This window comes from Nerophis lumbriciformis, linkage group LG33 (assembly GCF_033978685.3).
Source record: "Nerophis lumbriciformis linkage group LG33, RoL_Nlum_v2.1, whole genome shotgun sequence".
NCBI lineage: Eukaryota > Metazoa > Chordata > Actinopteri > Syngnathiformes > Syngnathidae > Nerophis > Nerophis lumbriciformis.
In genome coordinates, this window is record NC_084580.2 from 7,871,973 (window position 1) to 7,899,675 (window position 27,703).

General features: G+C 40.3%; 1 protein-coding gene across 2 annotated transcripts in view; it reads left to right on the forward strand.

The window, feature by feature from the left end:
- LOC133575850 (LHFPL tetraspan subfamily member 2a protein-like) overlaps positions 1–27,198 on the forward strand; it is an 87,542-nt gene extending 60,344 nt beyond the window's left edge. For both annotated transcript variants that reach the window (XM_061928726.1, XM_061928727.1), the window contains 2 exons: positions 21,358–21,877; positions 24,927–27,198. In XM_061928726.1, the coding sequence (XP_061784710.1) occupies positions 21,466–21,877; positions 24,927–25,183 (669 nt within the window). In that variant the 5' untranslated portion in view covers positions 21,358–21,465 and the 3' untranslated portion in view covers positions 25,184–27,198. The remainder of the gene's footprint in view (positions 1–21,357; positions 21,878–24,926) is intronic.
- Positions 27,199–27,703: the final 505 nt, after the last annotated feature.

Genomic DNA, 27,703 nt, shown 5'->3' on the forward strand with positions numbered 1-27,703 from the left:
CGGCCACCGCTGCTGCTCACTGCTCACCTCACAAGGGTTAGGCTAAGGCTCATTTTTCATATCGTTAGAAAGTTGTGTTGTTCAGTGCTGCTGCTATTTTGTCCATACTGTATGGGTAATATTTTACATGCGCGGATGGAGAAAGTGTTAATTTCTCTCTGCTTTGGTGTAGTTTATGAAGTTGATCTGTGACGGATCGTGCATGTTGAGTCATGGCTGCAGGGCACACCCGTCCTTATTCCTGCTAACGTTACAGCTTGCCTGCTGCGCTGTCATGCCACAACATGTCATCTCAATCAAGCCTCAGGAATGTTGTTAACCTTTTATCTTCTAACTAATAGGAACATCATTTACAAACAAAGCTCACATTGTGTGATTGCTGTTGAAACCTTCCCTCTTAAAGCGGCCTCCTCAGAGGATATAAGACTGCAAGCTAGTAAACAATGGAATCGTTGGGCGACTATTTAATTCCAAATATGATACAGGACCTACGATTCGACTAAAAATCGATTAATGATGCATCAATAATTTATGTATTTTGGTACCGGTACCAAAATGCATTTCGATACTTTTCTAAATAAAGGGGACCACAAAAAATGGCATTATTGGCTTTATTTTAACAAAAAAATCCTACGGTACATTAAACATGTATATGTTTCTTATTGCAATCAAATAACAATTTTGTCCTTAAGTAAAATAATAGTAAGTAAGCAAACAAAGGCTCCTAATTTATCTGCTATCGTATGCAGTAACATATTGCGTAATTTCTAATTCTATTAGTTTTTTTTAAATTATGAGGGACAAGCTGTAAAAATTGATTATCAATCCACTTGTTCATTTATTGTTAATATCTGGTTATTTTCTGTTTCAACATGTTATATCTACACTTCTGTTAAAATGTAATAATAACTTATTCTTCTGTTGTTTGATACTTTACATTAGTTTTGGATGATACCACAAATTTAGGTATCGATCCGATACCAAGTAATTACAGGATCATACATTGGTCATATTCAAAGTCCTCGTGTGTCCAGGGACATATTTCCTGAGTTTATAAACATAATATGAATTTTAAAAAAAATATTTTGTGACGATAAAGAATAACGATGAAATCATAGTAGTATCGCCGAGATACGCTCTTGTACTTGATATCATTATAGTGGATGTCAGGTGTATATCCACCCATGGCGTTTGTTTACATTCAGGAACGGCGTCAATAGCGGTGACGCCGGTGAGCTACGGTGTGTAGTGAAGCATGTTTAGCTATTCCTCGTCCTGCAGGGATGATACTTGTAAGAAACATGCTTTATTTGTTGCCATGGAGGCGAGGATTAGTGATTTAGAAGTAGCTAAAACACTGCTGACTGTGGATGGATTTTAGCTGATAGCTAGCTACCCATGTCTTAAAGCACCTCTTCCTGAGGGCGTTTCAGTGTTATAGCTTCACCTTTATCATCAGTTTTTAGGCCAAAATGCGTCCGTTCTCCCTTTTCTGTCTACACACTGTGTCTGCTTGTAAGTACTCTGAGATTGTGCACTGCCGAACATGCTCCTCTGCTCGTAAATCCAGCAATGTCATGACAAGACGGCGCACCGTCATGCTCATTAAAAAGAAAAGAAAAAAGAAATGGGGAACCGGTACTTTTCAAACAGAGTATAGTACCGTTTTTCATTCATTAGTACCGCGATACTATACTAGTACCGTACAACCCTACTTGCAACATTTAAAAACAGTGCTTTTGTAATAATAAACAGTTAAAGTCATTCCCATCACATTTATTATGTTAGTAAATGTGTGCAAAACTGGAATATACTGTAAGTGCCCTATAATAAAGGAGCTGTTCGGATATCTCAGTGAGGGGGCTCGCTTCAGTCAGCTAAATTTTAGAAATGGTCTGCATTACTTTATTTACAATAAATAAATCAATAATCGATTATTGACGTTTACTAATCGATTTTGTAACCGTTCATTTCCGAATTGCAGTTAATCTAAAATGTGATTATTTCCCCCACCTCTCGCGGCGACACCCTGAATAGATCAGCAAGGCTCTGGCTGTTGCAACAGTTTTATCAGAACAGAACAACCTGTTCAGTTGGAACAAGCATTTCGACATGGTGGTACAAAGCAGCAAGAAAGTTGTTTTGGCATTTCAGTATATTAGGTAATTGGATGACAGATACAGTACAGGCCAAAATTTGGACACACCTTCTCCTCATTCAATGTGTTTTCTTTATTTTCATGACTACTGTAGATTGTCACTGAAGGCATCAAAACTATGAATGAACACATGTGGAGTTATATAGTTAACAAAAAAGGTGAAATAACTGAAAAACATGTTTTATATTCTAGTTTCTTCAAAATAGTGAAGTGAATTATATTTATATAGCCCTTTTCTCTAGTGACTCAAAGCGCTTTTACAAACCCCGTTTCCATATGAGTTGGGAAATTGTCTTAGATGTAAATATAAACGGAATACAATGATTTGCAAATCATTTTCATCCCATATTCAGTTGAATATGCTACAAAGACAACATTTTTGATGTTCAAACTGATAAACATTTTTTTTTGCAAATAATCATTAACTTTAGAATTTAATGCCAGCAACACGTAACAAAGAAGTTGGGAAAGGTGGCAATAAATACTGATAAAGTTGAGGAATGCTCATCAAACACTTATTTGGAACATCCCACAGGTGAACAGGCAAATTGGGAACAGGTGGGTGCCATGATTGGGTATAAAAGTAGATTCCATGAAATGCTCAGTCATTCACAAACAAGGATGGGGCGAGGGTCACCACTTTGTCAACAAATGTGTGAGCAAAATGTTGAACAGTTTAAGAAAAACCTTTCTCAACCAGCTATTGCAAGGAATTTAGGGATTTCACTATCTCCGGTCCGTAATATCATTAAAGGATTCAGAGAATCTGGAGAAATCACTGCACGTAAGCAGCTAAGCCCGTGACCTTCGATACCTCAGGCTGTACTGCATCAACAAGCGACATCAGTGTGTAAAGGATATCACCACATGGGCTCAGGAACACTTCAGAAACCCACTGTCAGTAACTACAGTTGGTCGCTACATCTGTAAGTGCAAGTTAAAACTCTCCTATGCAAGGCGAAAACCGTTTATCAACAACACCCAGAAATGCCGTCAGCTTCGCTGGGCCTGAGCTCATCTAAGATGGACTGATATAAAGTGGAAAAGTGTTCTGTGGTCTGACGAGTCCACATTTCAAATTGTTTTTGGAAACTGTGGACGTCGTGTCCTCCGGACCAAAGAGGAAAAGAACCATCCGGATTGTTATAGGCGCAAAGTTGAAAAGCCAGCATCTGTGATGGTATGGGGGTGTATTAGTGCCCAAGAAATGGGTAACTTACGCATCTGTGAAGGCGCCATTAATGCTGAAAGGTACATACAGGTTTTGGAGCAACATATGTTGCCATCCAAGCAACGTTACCATGGACGCCCCTGCTTATTTCAGCATGACAATGCCAAGCCAAGTGTTACATCAACGTGGCTTCATAGTAAAAGAGTGCGGGTACTAGACTGGCCTGCCTGTAGTCCAGACCTGTCTCCCATTGAAAATGTGTGGCGCATTATGAAGCCTAAAATACCACAACGGAGACCCCCGGACTGTTGAACAACTTAAGCTGTACATCAAGCAAGAATGGGAAAGAATTCCACCTGAGAAGCTTAAAAAATGTGTCTCCTCAGTTCCCAAACGTTTACTGAGTGTTGTTAAAAGGAAAGGCCATGTAACACAGTGGTGAACATGCCCTTTCCCAACTACTTAGGCACGTGTTGCAGCCATGAAATTCTAAGTTAATTATTATTTGCAAAAAAACCCCAAAGTTTATGAGTTTGAACATCAAATATCTTGTCTTTGTAGTGCATTCAATTGAATATGGGTTGAAAAGGATTTGCAAATCATTGTATTCCGTTTATATTTACATCTAACACAATTTCTCAACTCATATGGAAACGGGGTTTGTACATAGTGAAGCCCAATATCTAAGTTACATTTAAACCAGTGTGGGTAGCACTGGGAGCAGGTGGGTAAAGTGTCTTGCCCAAGGACACAACGGCAGTGACTAGGATGGCGGAAGCGGGGATCGAACCTGGAACCCTCAAGTTGCTGGCATAGCCATTCTACCAACCAATCTATGCCGCCACTCTTTGCTCTGTTTACTGCTTTGCACACTCTTGGCATTCTCTTGATGAGCTTCAAGCACACCTGTGAAGTAAAAACCATTTCAGGTGACTACATCTTGAAGCTCATCGAGAGAATGCCAAGAGTGTGCAAAGCAGTAATCAGAACAAAGGGTGACTATTTTAAAGAAACTAGAATATAAAACATGATTTCAGTTATTTCACCTTTTTTTGTTTAGTACATAACTCCACATGTGTTCATTCATAGTTTTGATGCCTTCAGTGACAATCTACAATGTAAATAGTCATGACAATAAAGAAAACACATTGAATGAGAAGGTGTGTCCAAACGTTTGACCTATACTGTATGTCTTAAAACATAAAATAATGGATGGATGAAACATTTTTGTAACGTTTTTAATTGTGAAATGTAGCTTCCCAGTATTCTGATGAAAGCATTAGGTTGGGAACAAATGACATAATCAAGAAGTCTGTGTTCCCCATATATTCATTTAGTTGTGGCAGCCCGCCACCGATCAATATTTACCACCACAAATGGATTTGGTGTCTCTGCTTGCGGTTTCCCCCATAAACATGTTTGTGAAAATAGCTTGATGTGACAACTTTGTACAGTAATTGGCATCGTTACTCAGCTTTTTAACACAGCTCAGAAGGTTTACCAGAGAACAAGCAGCAGGAGGGATCATTGTTGCCAACTTGGCAACTTTATTGTTATACAGAGTGTCCCAAAAAAAATCACAACTTTAAAGGCAATTATCTTAAAAACTATCAAGTCTAGCTCAGTGAAATTTGAACAGCATAAGTTTATTCTGAAACCGATTTCATAAGTGTTCAATATGTGCACCGCCTGTGACACGACACATGTTAAAGTTAAAAGTACTAATGATTGTCACACACACACTGGGTGAGGGGAGCAGTAAGCAGTGAGGTGGCCGCACCCGGGAATCATTTTTGGTGATTTAACCCCTAATTCCAACCCTTTATGCTGAGTGCCAAGCAGGGAGGTAATAGGTCCCATTTTTATAGTCTTTGGTATGACTCGGCCGGGGTTTGAACTCACGACCTACCGATCTCAGGGCGGACACTCTAACCCAGGCCTGGGCAATTATTTTGACTCGGGGGCCAAATTTAGAGAAAAAAATGTGTCTGGGGGCCGCGTTATCTGATTTTTAGGAACACTAATACAAAACCTCACAATAATGTCTGATTGAATGCTAAAAACGTTATGACAGACCGCCTTAAAAAACGGAATGCAATTTTACTTTTTTTTAACTGAATGAGGCACTGAGAATGTACATGAAAATAAAGAATGTGGGATTTACAATATTAACTATGAACAATAAAACACTGAATATTGACAACATATGAATGTCACACCCCCTCTCGATCAACATATTTTACAATCAAGCGAAACACAACAAAAATGCAACAAACTCAGCGAAACATAAACATAAACATTACAAAAAAAAACACCTACAACCTGATATATCTGGGATATCACTAAGCTTTAAAACTTGGTTGTGAAAATCTCCACACTGCTTGGTGCCTCGTCTGAGCTGCTGTGACTTAGATTACCATAGTAACGAATTAGATTGCCATAGTAACGAATTAGATTGATGTGGCATGTGGCCCCCAGGCCTTAATTTACCCAGGTCTGCTCTAACCAGTCGTGCCTATTGGCTTTCATTCGTACTAAATGTGGCTTCATTAGTGAAAATTAGACGCTTGTTGAACTTGTCTTCTTGAAGTTTCTGTAGCATGTCAACTAGGGATGTCCCGATCCAGGTTTTTGCACTTCCGATCCGATACCGATATTGTTTTTGGACTTCCGATCCGATACCGATACTGACCGATACCGATACTGACCGATACTGACCTATCCGAGCATGTATTAAAGTTTAAAGTTATTTAGCCTACTTAGTTGTCAGAATCATGTTGAAAAGGGTTTTAGTACTCTTGATAACAACTAGCCAGCTGAATTAGGGGAGTTTGAATAATACACAATGGTTGGTAACAAGAAACTGACCTGTTTATTCAAGGATAAACACAAAATAGACAAAATTATACATGACAAACAGAAATGGCATCATTGAAACTAGGGCTGGGCGATATGGCCTTTTGTAATATTGCGATATTTTAAGGCCATATTGTGATACACGATATACAGTATATCTCGATATTTTGCCTTAGCCTTGAATGAACACTTGATGCATATAATCACATCAGTATGATGATTCTATGTGTTTTGATTGATTGATTGAGACTTTTATTAGTAGGTTGCACAGTGAAGTACATATTCCGTACAATTGACCACTAAATGGTAACATCCGAATAAGTTTTTCAACTTGTTTAAGTCGGGGTCCACTTAAATTGATTCATGATACAGATATGTACTATCAGATATATACTATCATCATAATACAGTCATCACACAAGATAATCACATTGAATTATTTACATTATTTATAATCCAGGGTGTGGAGGGGTGCGCCGGATGTAAGTGTCAAAAAGACAGCCAAAAGAGTTTGATATGAGAATAAATCTAAAGTTAAAATATAGGGTAGAAATGCACCCATTTGCAGGAAATGTAGTCTTGATTTTCAAAATTTTCTTTCAAGGCTTGCATGTCTACATTAAAACATTCTTCTTCATACTGCATTAATATATGCTACTTTTAAACTTTCATGCAGAGAAGGAAATCACAACTAAAAAAATCACTAATTTTTTCATACGGTGTTGATGTGGAAATTTTTGCCTCGGCATTTTGATGGTGTGGGCGTGTGGCACCGAATGGAGATAAGCGTCTCGACAGACGTCACAATATTTGAACAATGATGACGAAAACTGTTTTCTCTGTCGTGTCCGTGTGTCGAAAATTGTTATGTGCTTATTTTTTTATTAGATTTTGTGCGTGGCATATAATTGCTATGCGCAGAGGACGCTTAAACAGTGCGCAATTGCACAGGCGCGCACCTTAGAGGGAGCGTTGCTCGCACGGCTGCGCTAGCATCACAGCTAACGTTAGCCATGCTGCTACCTCTCTGCTCGGGGAGGACGTATACGTATGTGACGTATGACGTGACAGTATGTGACGTATGACGTGACATTATGTGACGTGTGTAAGAAGGTGCGCTTGCTGTCTGTGAGAGGGAGACACATGAAAGAGTGAGAAAAGCCTGTCGTGTAATGCCAGCAGCTAAAAGCAACTGCGTTAGAATCCACAGACCTGTGGATGTGTTGAAGGTGTGCTGGAAAATGCGGAACGGAAATTAGGGAGCAGCCGAAAAGTGGAATGTATTATTTAAATCGGTGCGTTGGAAAACACGGACCGGAGTTTTTTTTTAAACTGGATCTGGATCGGCATTTTCCCATGCCTTGCCGATACGCATTTTTTGCAAATATCGGCAGCCGATCCGATCCAAATATTGGATCGGGACATTCCTATTGTCAACACAGAATTCTTGCAGTTTTTGCTTGTCATCTGCTTTTGAAGCCTGAACAAGCTGCAGACAGTAGGGTTTCATTTCCAATCGTTTCCTTAGGATACGCCAAACCGTCATTCGAGGAATCTGGGTTTCCGAACTTGTCCTTCTTACGGACTTTTTCGGGCTTCACTAGAGTTTTTAACAAACTTGCTCGACCTTCTCTTTTGAAGTTGATAATCGTTTACCAGATCCTTTGGTCCGGAAAGGGCAGCCTTCTTCTTTAAATTTTTGGTACCAAGTCCAAATTTATTTGCCAGTTGGTGAAGTTTTCCCCGAATTTTGCATTGGAGGCACATTGGATAGTCCTGGGTGACTGTGTGCGAGCAGATTGTGAGAGGCGAAAGGACTGAAAACAGAACAAAAATAAAACATTAAATATAAAATTATTGGCATGCAAAATAACGTCATTTGTTTGGGACACCTTGTATTTACACAGCATTCAGACACCTTTAAATGGTCTTTTTTTAAAAATCACCCAGACACTTTCTCTGGTCTTTTTGGACACTGTGGGAGCCTCTAGCGTGAAAGCACATACACTATATTGCCAAAAGTATTTGGCCACCCATCCAAATGATCAGAATCAGGTGTCCTAATCACTTGGCCCGGCCACAGGTGTATAAAATCAAGCACTTAGGCATGGAGACTGTTTCTACAAACATTTGTGAAAGAATGGGCTGCTCTCAGGAGCTCAGTGATTTCCAGCGTGGAACTGTCATAGGATGCCACCTGTGCAACAAATCCAGTTGTGAAATTTCCTCGCTCCTAAATATTCCAAAGTCAACTGTCAGCTTTATTATAAGAATGGATAATGGATAATAAGATGGACGAGTCTGGTTTTGGAGGTTGCCAGGAGAACGGTACATTTTGGACTGCATTTTGCAGAGTGTGAAATTTGGTGGAGGAGGAATTATGGTGTGGGGTTGTTTTTCAGGAGTTGGGCTTGGAACTTTGAACAATTCCATGCTCCCAACTTTGTGGGAACAGTTTGGAGCGGGCCTCTTCCTCTTCCAACATGACTGTGCACCAGTGCACAAAGCAAGGTCCATAAAGACATGGATGACAGAGTCTGGTGTGGATGAACTTGACTGGCCTGCACCGAGTCCTGACCTGAACCTGATAGAACAACTTTGGGATGAAATAGAACGCAGACTGAGAGCCAGGCCTTCTCGACCAACATCAGTGTGTGACCTCACCAACGCGCTTTTGGAAGAATGGTCGAAAATTCCTATTAACACACTCCGCAACCTTGTGGACAGCCTTCCCAGAAGAGTTGAAGCTGTAATAGCTGCAAAACGTGGACCAACATCATATTGAACCCTATGGGTTAGGAATGGGATGACACTTCAAGTTCATATGTGAGTCAAGGCAGGTGGCCAAATACTTTTGGCAATATTGTGTATTTCTCTTCTCAGAGAGCAACAGGTCCTCTTGCACATGGTTGCTTGACAGCTCGTGATACTGGATGTGTTTTGTATTGTTGTTATATAACCCACCAGAGCAGGTTTGTCTCTCATAGCAGCATGGAGCGTGTTCATGTTGGCCGGCTGACTTGATGCCGACTGTGTGGACGTCAGAGCACCTTGCTGAGCGCGTGTGATCTTTGTGTATCAAGTTGTGACTTGTGTGGGAAAGCAGGCATTAGCGGTAAGTAAGGTAGATCTGATTTCATCTCAAAAGGGTATGCAAAAGTGGAATATCAGCCTTAGTCAGCACCACAGAAGAGATGTTAAGACGTTAAAGGTGCAAACTCAGCACTAATATAAAAATACAATACGACTCCCAAGAATGTTCTGGTAGAATGGTAATACAAATCTGTCAAAAGAAACATGCCATGCGGCGCTTTGAGGGCTTCTGTTATGAAAAGACAGTTTTATTCCACATCAGTGTAACATTTTGACTGTGCTTAAAAACATTTCACGCCTCAATACAAGTGTACTGCATAATCTTGCTAACAGACAAATTCACCCTTGACTGGCAGGGTTTTGTTCAAAATCCCCTGGAAGACATGTTAACATACATGTAACACAGATACCCTCAAAGTTTCATAATTATTCAGCTCGTGGTCAAAAACCTAAGGACATCTAAGTGCAACTCCCATAACAACCTGACCTTGGAGTATGTTTAGGTAACATGCGGAGTTCCACACGGTTCGGTTCTTAGCCCTGCACTCTTCAGCATATACAGGTAAAAGCCAGTAAATTAGAATATTTTGAAAAACTTGATTTATTTCAGTAATTGCATTCAAAAGGTGTAACTTGTACATTATATTTATTCATTGCACACAGACTGATGCATTCAAATGTTTATTTCATTTAATTTTGATGATTTGAAGTGGCAACAAATGAAAATCCAAAATTCCGTGTGTCACAAAATTAGAATATTACTTAAGGCTAATACAAAAAAGGGATTTTTAGAAATGTTGGCCAACTGAAAAGTATGAAAATGAAAAATATGAGCATGTACAATACTCAATACTTGGTTGGAGCTCCTTTTGCCTCAATTACTGCGTTAATGCGGCGTGGCATGGAGTCGATGAGTTTCTGGCACTGCTCAGGTGTTATGAGAGCCCAGGTTGCTCTGATAGTGGCCTTCAACTCTTCTGTGTTTTTGGGTCTGGCATTCTGCATCTTCCTTTTCACAATACCCCACAGATTTTCTATGGGGCTAAGGTCAGGGGAGTTGGCGGGCCAATTTAGAACAGAAATACCATGGTCCGTAAACCAGGCACGGGTAGATTTTGTGCTGTGTGCAGGCGCCAAGTCCTGTTGGAACTTGAAATCTCCATCTCCATAGAGCAGGTCAGCAGCAGGAAGCATGAAGTGCTCTAAAACTTGCTGGTAGACGGCTGCGTTGACCCTGGATCTCAGGAAACAGAGTGGACCGACACCAGCAGATGACATGGCACCCCAAACCATCACCCAACCATGCAAATTTTGCATTTCCTTTGGAAATCGAGGTCCCAGAGTCTGGAGGAAGACAGGAGAGGCACAGGATCCACGTTGCCTGAAGTCTAGTGTAAAGTTTCCACCATCAGTGATGGTTTGGGGTACCATGTCATCTGCTGGTGTCGGTCCACTCTGTTTCCTGAGATCCAGGGTCAACGCAGCCGTCTACCAGCAAGTTTTAGAGCACTTCATGCTTCCTGCTGCTGACCTGCTCTATGGAGATGGAGATTTCAAGTTCCAACAGGACTTGGCGCCTGCACACAGCGCAAAATCTACCCGTGCCTGGTTTACGGACCATGGTATTTCTGTTCTAAATTGGCCCGCCAACTCCCCTGACCTTAGCCCCATAGAAAATCTGTGGGGTATTGTGAAAAGGAAGATGCAGAATGCCAGACCCAAAAACGCAGAAGAGTTGAAGGCCACTATCAGAGCAACCTGGGCTCTCATAACACCTGAGCAGTGCCAGAAACTCATCGACTCCATGCCACGCCGCATTAACGCAGTAATTGAGGCAAAAGGAGCTCCAACCAAGTATTGAGTATTGTACATGCTCATATTTTTCATTTTCATACTTTTCAGTTGGCCAACATTTCTAAAAATCCCTTTTTTGTATTAGCCTTAAGTAATATTCTAATTTTACATCTCTGCGCTGCTGACCCGTCTCCGCTCGGGATGGTGTCCTGCTGGCCCCACAATGGACTGGACTCTTACTATTATGTTGGATCCACTATGGACTGGACTCTCACAATATTATGTCAGACCCACTCGACATCCATTGCTTTCGGTCTCCCCTAGAGGGGGGGGGTTACCCACATATGCGGTCCTCTCCAAGGTTTCTCATAGTCATTCACATCGACGTCCCACTGGGGTGAGTTTTTCCTTGCCCGTATGTGGGCTTTGTACCGAGGATGTCGTTGTGGCTTGTGCAGCCCTTTGAGACACTTGTGATTTAGGGCTATATAAATAAAGATTGATTGATTGATTGATTGATAATTTTGTGACACACGGAATTTTGGATTTTCATTTGTTGCCACTTCAAATCATCAAAATTAAATGAAATAAACATTTGAATGCATCAGTCTGTGTGCAATGAATAAATATAATGTACAAGTTACACCTTTTGAATGCAATTACTGAAATAAATCAAGTTTTTCCAAAATATTCTAATTTACTGGCTTTTACCTGTATATGCTGCCGCTAGGTGACATCGTACACAAATACGGTGTTAGCTTTCACTGTTATGCTTATGACATCCAACTTTACATGCCCCTAAAGCTGACCAACACGCCAGATTGTAGTCACCTGGAGGTGTGTCTAAATGAAATTAAACAATGGATGTCCAGCAATGTTTTGCATGTTAACGCTAAGAAAACGGAAATGTTGATTATCCGGCCTGCTAGACACCAACACCTATTTAATAATACCACTTTAACATTTAAATGGTAAATGGGTTATACCTGTATAGCGCTTTTCTACCTTCAAGGCACTCAAAGCGCTTTGACACTGTTTCCACATTCACCCATTCACACACACATTCACACACTGATGGCGGGAGCTGCCATGCAAAGCACTAACCACGACCCATCAGGAGCAAGGGTAAAGTGTCTTGCTCAAGCACACAACGGACGTAACTAGGTTGGTAGAAGGTGGGAATCGAACCAGGAACCCACAGTTTGCTGACACGGCCACTCTTCCAACCGCGCGAGGTTATCAGGTAGCCATGGATCAGTTTCCACGGAGGAGGGGCTAGCTGTTCCAAGTTGGGACCAGGGGTAGACCACTCCTCTCTGTATCAGTTGGTGACGCCTCTGTGCTCCCGACTTGTCTACATTCAAGAGGTTTTACCTGTTGGCCCCACTATGTTAGTAACCGTGTGCACTTGGCATCCATTGCACCGGTCACCCCAAGGGGGGTTCCCACGTCTTCGGTCCCTTCCAGGGTTTCTTGTTGTTCCCATTGGGTTGAGTTTTTTTCTTGCCCTGATGTGGGATCTGAGCAGAGGATGTCGTTGTGACTTGTGCAGCCCTTTGAGGCATTTGTGATTAAGGGCTATATAACTAACTTTGCTTGATTGACTGATTGTTTGAAGGACATGTGATTTTTAAGTAGAGTGTTCTGGAAAAATTTGCTACCCATAAAAATTTGCTGCCCAATGCTACTTAGCACATGCGCACTCATGCGCATCAACGCTAAAGGTTTCCTCGAACAAAATAACCATAGCAATTGAGGTAAAAAATATATACCGTATTTTTCGGACTATAAGTCGCAGTTTTTTTCATAGTTTCGGGGGTGCGACTTATACTCAGGAGCGACTTATGTGTGAAATTATTAACACATTACCGTAAAATATCAAATAATATTATTTAGCTCATTCACGTAAGAGACTAGACGTATAAGATTTCATGGGATTTAGCAATTATGAGTGACAGATTGTTTGGTAAACGTATAGCATGTTCTATATGTTAAAGTTATTTGAATGACTCTTACCATAATATGTTACGTTAACATACCAGGCACGTTCATATAACGTACACTTATTCAGCCTGTTGTTCACTATTCTTTATTTATTTTAAATTGCCTTTCAAATGTCTATTCTTGGTGTTGGGTCTTATCAAATAAAATTCCCCAAAAAATGCGACTTATACTCCAGTGCGACTTATATATGTTTTTTTCCTTCTTTATTATGCATTTTCGGCCGGTGCGACTTATGCTCCGGAGCGACTTGTACTCCGAAAAATACGGTATATATATTGTGGTTAATTTTAGCATTTTTTTACATTCCAGAAAACAAACCAAAACAAAAAAGGTATAAACCTTGATTAACCTAAAATGCATGGCTGGTTGTGTGTCTATACTGTATGGTGACAGAATGGATGTCAACAACAAGTATTTTGACAAGGCCATCTATGAATAATAATAACAAACTACAAAAGCACTTGTTCCAGGACCTATTGTGGACTTTTTCGGGCAATTTCACTCGAATATGTCCATTACTTATATTGCTAACTATCAGATTATGCAACTGATTGCATTTTTTTATGAATCAACACATTTTTTCACCGGTAGTGCCCGTCGCAAAGACGTCTTGCATGGCAACCAATCTTCCTACAATGTTACACACATGTGCTTGTCAGTCCCTAAAAGGGCGCACCAAACTTCATTGTGATTCGACTAAAAAGTTCAAAGTTACAGAGAGTGTTTTGAAATGTGTGAGACATATTTTAAGTCAGTCTGATTTACAATGTCAAACTTTGAGGTTTAGTAGGCGTGTCACCTTGTGGTGTATTTGTCAGAAATAATCATAGTGCAACACAGCAGAGCTGCATGTTTTGACAAATGTTTACCCTTTTTTGCGCAGCTGTGCTGCAGTAGAAGAGTCGGCTTACACTTCATATAAAGTTCAACATTTGTGGCTTGTGTGATATATAGAGCACTGTTTGATTACCTTAAAAGCGGGAGACTGCAGTGAAGCTAAACCTTGATGGTAGGTTTGAACTGCATTGCAAGCAATCATGCACAGGTACTTTAGCATGGCCTAGTGTATTTGTCTTTGAGTTACTCTGCATGTATGCAAACCCTACTGTTTAGACGGGATGCACCAAGGCGTCCACTGGGCCTGTATGTGATTGCTACTTGCTGTGTGAAACCACACACCGTGACAATGGTGACTAAAGAAGAAGGAGAAGGAGAAAAAGAAGAATAACAAACATCTGCGCTACCTGACAGTTTAGCACTAAAGATAATCTCAGCATTTGTGTAGACCTATGGCCTATGTATGTATGGTCCAAGTCAGTTTGCGGCACATTTTCAGCTCTCTAACAGCCACTTTTCAGCATTTAAGGTCAGAAGTCAGATTTCTAGGTACATGTTACAAAACATTAAACGATATCAGCCCAGTGGGAAAGTTGAATTTAGAGGTAGGGTTTGATATTGAATATGGTACTTTTATAGGTACCAACCAAATTCCCTTGTTACTACCGATATCGATTTACGTAAAATCAAACATTGCCTCTGACGTCACATCCAGTTGCAGACTCTGCACTGGTGTTCTGTCCATGTTTGCTTCCTGTCGAGGTCTGCTCCCAATGTGCCCAAATGCAAATATTTCAAATATTTGCCTTGAACGAAAAGCAGCTGCCTCTTGAACAAGTACCGTATTTTTCGGACTATAAGTCGCAGTTTTTTTCATAGTTTGGCCGGGCTCCAGTGCGACTTGTATATGTGTTTTTCCTTCTTTATTATGCATTTTCGGCAGGTGCGATTTATACTCCGGTGTGACTTATACTCCGAAAAATACGGTAAGTAGTGATTTTAAATTATGTTTATTTCATTGTCTTTTCTGACCAGCAAGCATATAGACAATTACAGCGTGAGAAAGTTCACAATTTATATTAACGGGCAGTAAGCATGTAGACACTACTGGTAGCTTCTTTCGAGGAGGCAGCCAAATTCGACAGATCAATGGCTCAAACACTTGGCAGGAAAAGAAGCACTCAGAGCAGACTCATGACAAAGCAAGTATGCCTGATAGAAGATGCTCAAACGTAAAGTAAGGCGTCACTTTTCCAAAACGTGCTAGCTTGAAGCTAATTTACATTGGCTTTGCCATAGACATGCTACTGATTACATTTAGCAATTTTACATGGCGATTTTAACACCTTCAAATTTTGTAATGAAAACTACAACTAAGATGCACGTTACAAACAAACAGCAAGTGTGTAATAAATACAAAGCTTACAGTATAACGACTTTGTAGGGCGCACTATAGAACTAGACTGGCACATTCATGGCAAAACCTACTTCCTGGCTAGGCAACACATCATAGCATATACACTACTGCCCTCTAACGTCTTAGAATTGTAACTGCATGCAAAGTCTACTATATAATACTTGCAAATGAGACTCAGAAGAAACAAGATATAAAAACTGGATGGCTCAGTTATTAGAATCAATGTTAAATAAAAAAGAATAGATGTTATTACTAAACAATCAACATGTACTCAAAAGTACTAAGAACTGAATCGATTAAAAAATTTACCTATCCTAGAGTTCAGAGGTCAAATTAGTGCATTTTAATAGTGTAGACCCAAGCCTGGTTTTGAAACGATCATCTTTAAACTCTCATTGGATTTTTTCTTGAAGCCAAATCCTCTTTGAGTTCAGTGATTTTGTGTTACATTATTATTTAAGTCAAACACTAAGATTAAGTCATAACTCGTTTCTTGTCAGGGATCTGCTTTTCTTCCAACTTTTAGAGATTATTATTTAAACCAAGAAGCTCATCTGTTCAGAAAGGTTGATGCAAGATAGCAAGGTGTAAAGTCAAATTAGTAGATTATCATATTTGGGCCTTTCTTATTGGGTACATTTTTTTCAATCAGTGCTTTTCCACCACGGTAGTATGGTGATGTTTTTTTCCTAAAGCATACAGTGTATCATTGTTGGTCATACTTGCTCCCATGATGTTATCATGCCTGCAATGTTGTTATCAGGACTGCATTCCACCCTGGTCCACCTCACATGAAGTGTGTTGTGGCTGTGAATGGAAAATATGTTTTACCTTGAAGTGTTTGTGATGGTATCAGAAAATGGCAAAGATCAGTGTTGGCTGCCCAAGGATAAGGATGCTGCACGCTTTAACCTAACACCCTCCTGAGTCGAGGCTGGTAGGCATGTTATGATATCAGACTCTTAAAACTGTTATCATGGCCAATCATTACGACTGGCTATATTTTGCGGATTTGCCGATCCAAAAAAAAAATTCCGGTCCAGAATTACACTTTTGTTAACATTGTAAGAGATAGGCCTGGGCTCATAATAGATGTTCCACAAATTATTGCAGATTAAAAATATTATTGTTAGCATTATTTTGAGATAAATTGAGCACTAATCTTATATATAAGCTACTGCTAGTACTACTACTAGCATTGAAAGGTCATCAACTATGAATTATCCTAAATAGTAGGGGTGTGGGAAAAAATCGATTCGAATTCGAATCACGATTCTCACGTTGTGCGATTCAGAATCGATTCTTAAAAAAAAAATCGATTTTTTTAATTTAATTAAATTTTTTTATTTTATTTTTTTTATTTTTTAATTTTTTAATTAATCAATCCAACAAAACAATACACAGAAATACCATAACAATGCAATCCAATTCCAAAACCAACCCAACCCAGCAACACTCAGAACTGCAATAAATAATAATAATAATAATAATAACTTGGATTTATAAAGCGCTTTTCTAAGTACCCAAAGTCGCTTTACATGTAGAACCCATCATTCGTTCACACCTGGTGGTGGTAAGCTACTTTCATAGCCACAGCTGCCCTGGGGTAGACTGGCAATAAACAGAGCAATTGAGAGGAGACACAAACACGACACAGAACAAACCAAAAGCAGTGAAACAAAAATGAATATTATCAACAACAGTATCAATATTAGTTACAATTTCAACATAGCAGTGATTAAAAATCCCTCATTGACATTATCATTAGACATTTATAAAAATTAAAAAAAATGAACAATAGTGTCACAGTGGCTTACACTTGCATCCCATCTCATAAGCTTGACAACACACTGTGTCCAATATTTTCACAAAGATAAAATAAGTCATATTTTTGGTTCATTTAATAGTTAAAACAAACTTACATTATTGCAATCAGTTGATAAAACATTGTCCTTTACAATTATAAAAGCTTTTTACAAAAATCTACTACTCTGCTTGCATGTCAGCAGACTGGGGTAGATCCTGCTGAAATCCTATGTATTGAATGAATAGAGAATTGTTTTGAATCGGGAAAATATCGTTTTTGAATCAAAAATCGCGTTGAATCGAAAAACATCAATTTTGAATCGAATCGTGACCCCAAGAATCGATATTGAATCAAATCGTGGGACACCCAAAGATTCGCAGCCCTACTAAATAGGTAAACAAACAAACAAATAACATGGACTCTCAATGTCCCTTAGCAAAATTTGCACTTTAATAAATGTCAAACATCTTGAAGTGCAGTTTTTCCCCAGTTTGAAAAACAGGGTTTGGTGATTCATTTTCCGAACAAAGTTGGCATACTAGCTCGTTGTTAAAGTTAAAGTTAAATTTAAAGTCCCAACGATAATCACACACACACACACACACACACACACACACTAGGTGTGGTGAAATTATCCTCTGCATTTGACCCATCTCCATGTTCACCTCCTGGGTGGTGAGGGGAGCAGTGAGAAGCAGTTCCCCCAGTTAAATGGCTCTTCTTGCGCTACTGAAGCCAACATATTCCCACACCGTACATTTGGCTTTGCAATCATATTTTTCTCCTTAATTTTTGTTAACTCGCTGTGTTTCTCACTAGTGAGTCTCAACAAGCTAGACTCTGTCTGTGCATCCTGTGTGTAAAAGTTAGGTGTTTTTTTTCTCTACACTTTATTTTTTCAAGGGTCCCTATCCTAAATCTTGTGAATGGTCGCGAGAGTTTTGGGAATTTATCTTGTCATAACTTTATTAAGTCCATGTATGATCATTAGGGATGGGTACCGAATTTGCTTTTATATGGGTAACAACCGAATTCCGTCGGTACTATTACTGATTCATGTAAAATCAAACCATACCATATTTTGTTAGACTGTTGTTGCATGTGACTCAACACCAACTCAAGCAATTGGCAGGAAAACAAGTTCTCAGATCAGACTCGGGATGTAACGATATTGCAATTTCATATCACAGGTAGTGTGACCGAAATGATCCCGTTTAATATTAATATCACAGTATTTTTGAAAACTGTACTTATACACACACTGACATTTTTTAACCAAGTTTTATTAAACCAAAAAATAAATAAATAATATATAAGAAACGCTATATACTTTCCTTGGCAAAATAAATATTAAATATTGTTATATTATTATTTGAGTTTTTAAAAATGTTTATTTTTACAGGAAAAACGGGTGTTGTTTGTAATGGGGAAAGATGTTATGTAGCTCATATTCATGTTAGCGCTTCAACTAGTGATTAACGCGCATAGTTATAAGATAATTAAAATGTGAAACGGTAATACGAAGAGTTGGGAATTTAATCACGATTCATCATTATAACGGTAATCGTTACATCCCTAGTTGCAGACTCAGCCGGTGTTCTGGTCGTTCTCCCTATTGGAAATCATGCACCTTCCTGCAGCTGCACATGCACATGAAGCCAAGAAATGCTTAAATGTAATTGCACGCTGAAAGGAATATTTTAAGTGAGTACAATCGTAACAATAAAACGTTCACTTTTTAACTTAACATTGAAACAACACATCTACAGTAGGGGTCAAACTAACCTGTCTCACGACAATCACGACAGTCTAATCCCAGCTCACATTCCCTATTAGTGGAACGGCAGATTATAGCATGTCCGAAAAGGAGTAGGAAGAAGCAGAGCTTATTTAATTCTACCCCATTTCATATTATAGCAGTTTTATCCAATATCCTTGTTCTCTGTTTGTAACAGAACAGTGAATAATTAATAATACATACATAAATATACCATGAGCAAGTACCGGTAAACAAATAATAAATACATAAATTATTATTCTCATTTATTTATTTTTTAAATGTTCAAAATCTTCTTCTTTGTACTTTGTGAACACTCTTTTAAACTGAATCATATTGGTGCTTTGTTTGATTTCTTTGCTTAATCCAATCCATTATTTAATTCCACATACGGATATGCTAAATGTTTTAAGCACACAAATGTTTTAAGTGAGATTTTCCTGTAAAGTTATATTTCTCTTTTTTTTGTTGAGAGGAACTGTTGTACATTCTTGGGTAGCAGGTTATAGTTTGCTTTGTACATCATTTTAGCTGTTTGCAAATGCAAAGTCATTGAATTTCAATATTTTGATTCAATAAATAAAGGGTTTGTATGTTCTCTATATCCAAGATTATGTATTACCGTATTTTCCGCACTATAAGGCACACCGGATTATAAGGCGCACCTTCAATGAATGGCCTATTTTAAAACGTTGTTCATATATACGGCGCACCGCATTATAAGGCGCACCGCATTATAAGACACACCGCATTATAAGGCGCATAGAATAGACGCTACAGTAGAGGCTGGGGTTGCGAGACCTGTTGTGGCTCAATATTGGTCCATATATAAAGCGCACCGGATTATAAGGCGCACTGTCAGCTTTTGAGAAATTTGGAGGTTTTTAGGTGCGCCTTATAGTGCGGAAAATACGGTATTCTAATTGATCTTTTTTGTAACACAGTTAGTGAATGAAGAGCACATTTGTACTTATTTCTACACAATAACTCAGACATGGTAACACGAGAAGCAGTAGAGAATATGAAGTGATTTTTGGTACCGAACATATTTTGCTTTATTCATTATGTTTCTTGCTACTTTATGGTGTATATTTTTACATGAGGTTTCCAGTTCATTTTATCATCTATTATTACTACACCCAAAAATGTGTTTTATTGTACCCTTTCAATATCTACTCCGTCTATTTGTATTTGTTTTTGACTTTCCCTTCTACTGTTATCAAATAGCATTATTTTAGTTATGCTGAGATGTTTTTGTCAAACATTCTTTTTATTGTGTTCATTTCTTCTGTGTCTTCTGCCCTGAACAAAACACAGTTGTACCATCTGCAAATAATACTAACTTTTAGTCCTTTGTAATTTTACAATACGTTTATATATCAATTGAACAATTTTGGTGCTAGTATTGATCCCTGAGGTACGCCACAAGATATTTTCAGGTCTGTAGAAGTGTGTTCTTATAGCTTCATGAATTGCTTTCTGTTGGTTAAGTAGCTTCTTACCCAGTTCAAGACCAACGCTCTGTTTCCGTACCGTTCTACTTTGTTTGTAAATATATTATGATGCTTTTGTTCATTTCTAAGTAAATAATGCTGCTTTTAAAAAATATTTCTTCCTGACATAATTCTTTAAGTAAGGGTAAATTGTTGCTTTGTTAATTTATATTTGTATATTTACTGTATTTATTTATTTTTCATAATTTTGCAGCACTATAGCATTCGTTTCGGGTTTTTTTCTGCTTTAACTTTTTTTTTCCTACTCTATTTTATTTTTCAACATTTAAGTAAATCATGCTTTAATCTTAATGATGCAGGAGCGTGGCATCCCCAGAAGGTGTATCCATAACAATATTGTAAGGGTTGCACTTCTACAAAGAGACGTCCCACTTTGTATTATGTCCATTTTAGATTTTAACATTTATAACCATGACCAATGAATCCCAATAATGACAGTGATTTGTACACTTACGTACTGTTGAGTATTAGTAATTAAGTGCAGTTGAACAGATGACATGAGGCTTATTGTCAAAAGGCCCGACCATGACACTAATAATAAACGCCCCCTGGACTCGTAGATGAAACGCTCATGAATATGATGATGAAGCTGCAGTGGATATCATGTGTCAACTTGCCACTTGTGACTGATGTCACACGGTGTGGAATGCTGGGGGCTGTTACTTTCCCACCACACTATCCACATAATGGAGTGTGTGTGAGTCATACCACGGCAGGATGGCGCTCGTTTGTTTGTGTGTGTGATTCATCAAGTCAGCAGACATCTGCAAGTGCGTCTCACAGCTGGCCGGGAGCGGAGTTTGTGGGAATGTCGTGGTCCATATGGCGCTCGGATGAAAATGTCACCGCTTTTAAACACCAGTGATGAGTCACTGTGGTCGGGAATATGCTTGTTTACATCTTCTGTTGACCTCTGTGCTTCTTTGTAGGTGTTCCTGAATGCACCATGGAGGCGGGAAGTTGCTTCGGTGGATGGTAGGGAGCACCACAAGTGGACGTCAACTGAAAGACCAAAGAAGAAAGGCGTGTGTGAGAGAATGTGTCAAGTCATTGTAACTTGCCGCTCCATGCTGTGGACCCTGCTCAGCATCCTCGTGGCCTTCGCTGAGCTCGTTGCCTTCATGAGCCCCGACTGGTTGCTGGGATCCCCGCGCTCGAATTCCAGCGTGAGCCATGCAGGGGTGGACTCTGGGGAGTACCGGCCCTCCCTCGGCCTCTACAGCCGCTGCCTTCGCCTGGCCACCCGGGGTGGAGGTGTTAGCTGCGGACCCTACGCCGGATCTTTCTTAGAGGTGGCCAGTGGCTTCTGGCAGGCGGCCATGTTGTTTCTGGCCGGCGGGACGCTAGTGCTCGGGGTGGTGGCCTGCATCTCCATCTTCAGTCTTTGCTTCCAGAGCATCTTAAGGAAAAGCATTTTCAACATATGCGGCGTGATGCAGGCGATCGCTGGTGAGCAATTTGTCTCTATGGACATGCAACGTCAATGTGTTGTTTCTATTATAATAAATCCATATATGAGATAATTTTAGTCATTTGATATACATACAATACATTTTAATCACATTTTTAAAATGATTTAACTTCAAAATAATAATAAAATTAACAAACATAGGAGCTATGTTGTCCGGAGCTTCTATGCCCCTGGTAGGGTCTCCCATGACAATCAGGTCCAAGGTGAGGGACCAGACAAAGAACAGCTCAAAGACTTCTATGTATACAAAAAAATCGAGGACCAAGGTTTCCGTCGCCCAGACGAGGGTCACAGGGGCCCCCCCTCTGGAGCAAGGCCTGGAGGTGGGGTTCGATGGCGAGCGCCTGGTGGCCGGGCCCCCAGCCCGAAGCGGGAAGGTGGGTCTCCCTTCCAATGGAATCACCACCCATAGGAGGGGGCATAGAAGTCGGGTTCTCTGTGAGCTGGGCGGAAGCCGAAGGTAGGGCCCATGGAGGTCTGATCCTCGGCTACAGAAGCCAGCTCTTGGGACGTGGAACGTCATCTCGCTGGGGGGCAAGGAGCCTGAGCTGGTGCGCGAGGTAGAGAAGTTCCGGCAGGATCTAGTCGGTTTCACTTCGACGCACAGCAAGGGCTCTGGCTCCTCTCGATACGGGCTGGACTCTCTTCCACCCTGGCGTTGCCAGCAGTGAGAGGCGACGGGCAGGGGTGGAAATAGTTGCTGTCCCGCGGCTCAGAGCCTGCATGTTGGAGTTCAACCCGGTAGACAAAAGGGTAGCTCCACTCCATGGTGGGCTCTCCTATTTCTGGGGCTGAGGTTGTCGAGGTAGTTAAAAAGCTCCTCGGTGGCAGGGACCCGGGGGTGGATGAGACCTGCCCGGAGTTCCTTAAGGCTCTGGATGCTGTGGAAATGTCTTGGTTGACAAGACTCTGCAGCATTACGTGGCCATCGGGGGCGGTGCTTCTGGATTGGCAGACCAGTGTGGTGATTCTTCTCTTAAAGAAGGGGAACCGAGGGTGTCTTCCAACTATCGTGGGATCACACTCCTCAGCCTTCCCAGTAAGGTCTATTCAGGTGTACTGGAGAGGACTATCCGAGATAGTCGAACCTCGGATTCAGAAGGAGCAGTGTGGTTTTCGTCCTAGTCGTGGAACTGTGGACCAACTCTATACTCTGGGCAGGATCCTACATGTGTTTTGTGGACTTGGAGAAGGCATTCGACCATGTCTCTCAGGAAGTCCTGTGGAGAGTGCTCAGAGAGTATGGGATATCGGAACGCCTGATTGTGCTGGTCTGCTCTCTGTATGATCAGTGTCAAAGCTTGGTCCGCATTGCCGGCAGTAAGTCGGAACCGTTTCCAGTGAGGATTGGACTCCGCCAGGGCTGCCCTTTGTCACCGATTCTGTTTCCATCTTTTATGGTGAGAATTTCTAGGCGCAGTCAGGGGGTTGAGGGGATCCGGTTTGGCGGCTGCAGGATTAGGTCTTTGTTTTTTGCAGATTATGTGCTCCTTCTGGCTTCATCTGACCAGGATCTTCAGCTCTCACTGGTTGGTTCACAGCTGAGTGTGAAGCGACTGGAATGAAGATCAGCACTTCCAAGTCCGAGTACAGGGTTCTCGCCCAGAAAAGGGTGGAGTCGGGGAGGAGATTTTGCCCCAAGTGGAAGAGTTTGAGTTCCTCAGGGTCTTGTTCACGAGTGAGGGAGTGAATCGAGAGTGAATCGTGAGATTGATAAGCGGATCGGTGCAGCGTCTGCAGTAATGGAGACCCAGTATCGGTCCGTCGTGGTGAAGAAGTAGCTAAGCCGAAAGGCAAAGCTCTCAATTTACCGGTCGATCCACGTTCCTACCCTCACCTGAGCTTTGGGTTATGACCGAAAGGACAAGATCACGGGTACAAGCAGCCAAAATTAGTTTCCTCCGTCGGTTGGCGGGGCTCTCCCTTAGAGATAGGGTGAGAAGCTCTGTCATTCGGGAGGGGCTCAGAGTAAAGCTGCTGCTTCTACACATCGAGAGGACCCAGGTGAGATGGTTCGGCCATCTGGTCATAATGCCCCCCGAACACCTCCCTCGGGTCCGACCGGTAGGAGACCACGGGGAAGACCCAGGACACGGTGGAGAGACTCTGTCTCCCAGCTGGCCTGGGAACGCCTCTGGATCCCCCGGGAATAGCTGGACGAAGTGGCTGAGGAGAGGAAAGTCTGGGCTTCTCTGCTTAGGCTGCTGTCGCCGCGACCCGAATTCGGATAAGTGGAAGAAGATGGATGGAAACTGAAATAACAAAAGTAATTAAATTAATCAAATTAATTAAATAAGTTTAAGGACATAAGAAATATACTATATGTTTAACATTAATTTGTTTAAAGTATATGTGGAAAAAAAGCATCAAAACATAATAAATATAGAAATAAAATATATTTAGTGCATTTTTAATAGATGTATTTAAAATAATTTGGAAAAATAAGTACAGTGTAATACTAAGATTTTTTTTTTTTAAATAATAGAATAGATTAATATAGAAACAACAAATCAATATAGAATTAAATATTTTACTTACATTTAAAAAATGAATACGAACAAATAAGAAATGTAATAATTCTAATATTGACTGAGAAAATGTGTCTAAAATGATTTTTTTTTTAAATTAACATGATAATAATGTTTTACAAACTTAAAATGAACACAATTGTATAGCAACATAATGTAACCTGTTGCTTGGCAGGATTCATACAGGGCTCCACCAAAACTTCCCAAAACTTCAATTCGAATGTAGTTGGTACAGTAAAAGCACACTTTTTAGCACTCAAGCGCCACCTGCTGGATCTAATAGAGAACGGCATCCATTCAGAAAAGCCAAGTCTGACTTAGTATGACATCCTCGATGTCATAGGAAGTCAAAGTGGCTTACTTGTGTGTGTGTGTGTGTGTGTGTGTGTGTGTGGGTGTGGGTGAGTGTGAGTGTGAGTGTGTGTCAGGATAAATACATTAATTCCACAAGGAGTCAACAGCTGATCTGGGGTCTGTTGTTTGTGTGTCCTCCCCCCAGGCCTCTTGCTCATGGTGGGTCTCATGCTCTACCCTGCCGGTTGGGGTTCCGAGAAGGTGATGAGTTACTGCGGGCCCGAGGCCTCCCCCTTCATGCCGGCCCTGTGCTCGCTGGGCTGGGCTTTTTACGCCGCCATCGGGGGGACCCTGGCAGTCTTCCTGTGCGCTGTTTTGTCCGCCCAGGCAGAGATCGCCACCTCCAGCGATAAGGTCCAGGAGGAAATAGAAGAGGGGAGGAGTCTCATCTGCCTCCTGTGAGCACTAGGAGTGGACGGACTGTGGACCTTTGGTATTTTGGAGGTATTCTTTCCTGATAGATTTATTGTAGAAAAAGACTGTTTGAATATTGGTTCTCATGCTTTGTTGACATTGTTTAGTGCATACACTTAGATCCTCTCGAAGAGCTGCATAGACACATTCTTCTTATACAAAAAATAGGCAGCAAACATCTTTTGGATGCATTGTCATTTTTCGGTAACACTTTAGTATGGGGAACACACATTCACCATTAATTAGTTCCTTATTAACATATTGGCTCTTAATAAGTCATTATTAAGTACTTATTAATGCCTTATTCTGCATGGCCTTATTATACAACCAGTAAGCCATTAACTAAGAGTCTTCCCTCAATAACCTCAGAATTATTGCTTATTAGTAACCCAAACCCTAACCCTACCCCTAACCCTAACCCTTATATGTTCACCTCGTGTCCTAATAACTCTAAATTAACTCTTTGTTACTTTGATAAGCAACTAATTAATGGTGAATATGTTCCCCATACTAAAGTGTTACCAAATTTAGTTAATCGATATTGGCTCTTAATTAGTCATTATTAAGTACTTATTAATGCCTTATTCTGCATGGCCTTTTTATACAACCTTTTAAGCCATTAACTAAGAGTCTTCCCTCAATAACCTCAAAATTATTGCTTACTAGTAACCCTAACCTTAACCCTTATATGTTCCCCTAGTGTCCAAATAACTCTAAATTAAGTCTTTGTTACTTTAATAAGCAACTAATTAATGGTGAATATGTTCCCCATACTACTGTTACCCATTTTTCTTGTCTTTATCCCTCCCCCCTAAAAAACATTATTATTGCCGCTGAAAAGAAAAATCCTCACAAAATTAGGAGATAAGTATTTTTAAAAAACACACGTAGGGTGTAGTTGCCCCTTCCTACTGGTGAACTGCAGTATCTACAAAATATATACCTAAGTATAAATGCTGTAATTCCAGATGGGACGCTTATTTGCTTAAACCGTATCCCCTAAAATAAAAAGAGGCTATTATTATTTCTGAAATGTGAAACTTCATTATGTATAACAAGTTAATTCTGTAAAACTCTAATAATAATGTGTAATTTGAAAAGGGGAAAGAAATTCTAGCGGTCTTTTTGACCACATGGTCTTTTATTTAGCAACAGAATCAATGTTGTCATGGAGATAAATAACAAACTGCACAGTCAGCATTAAATACCACTTTAATAGTAAACAAAACATTACGACAAGAGTTTTGACCCATCACCAACAGCTGACAAACACACCTGCTCATGATATTTAAAAGGCAGCTACTGTCATATTCTGGAGTTAATAAAAATAATAACAATAAAAAAACTACAGCCCTCAGCTGTTGATGGTAATGTTGTCTGTTCTGTAGAGCGTAGACCACACACTCGGCGACTATAGTAAACGTGGCAATTAAATTGAATTGAGGTATTGATTATAGCATTTATAGTGTATGAACAGTGTGTTCAAATATGTTTATTAGTGTGGTTGGAGTTTGCAGTTGTGCATGAGAAAAGGTAGCATTGTTGTTATTGTATGGCAGCATTTTTTTTAATATGTCTTGTGTGAATAATCATACACTAAAATGGATGGATGGATGGATGTGCTGGTCTAAGTTTTGGCCAGGGAGTAAACACGAGTGCACAACTTTCAGTAAAAACACAGAACAGATTGGTATTATTTTTATGGTTCAGCTGCAAAGCAGTAAATATCTCCACATGGTCACTAGTTGTGGTCTTTATAGCCGTATTGTTACCAACTGATAAGTCTCCTTCCTTTGTGTGACCTTTTGTTATACGGTTGTAGCGCTGATTGCGGAATGTTCATTAAAATAATGCATTGTCTGATTGCCAAAAAGTCCAATGCTAAACTAGAAGTGTGTTTTCTAATTGTTTTTCTTCATCGTAGAAGGCGAGGTGTGCAATAATGAATTTTTTGTGAAAGTTTTTTTTTGCATTGTGAATGGAGTGCAGAAGGGAATTACAGTTTGTACCTCGAATAAAATTGATCTTTATTAACAACACAAGTGTTCTTGAAGAAGCTCTGACACAGGTGAAAATATGAATGAGCCTGTCTGTCCCCTTTTAAAGGCCTACTGAAACCCACTACTACCGACCACACAGTCTGATAGTTTATATATCAATGATGAAATCTTAACATTGCAACACATGCCAATACGGCCGGGTGAGCTTACTAAAGTGCAATTTTAAATTTCGCGCCGAAATATCCTGCTGAAAACGTTTCGGTATGATGACGCCTGCACGTGACGTCACGGATTGCAGAGGACATTTTGGGACAGCATGGTGGCCAGCTATTAAGTCGTCTGTTTTCATCGCAAAATTCCACAGTATTCTGGACATCTGTGTTGGTGAATCTTTTGCAATTTGTTCAATGAACAATGGAGACAGCAAAGAAGAAAGCTGTAGGTGGGAAGCGGTGTATTGCGGCCGACTGCAGCAACACAAACACAGCCGGTGTTTCATTGTTTACAT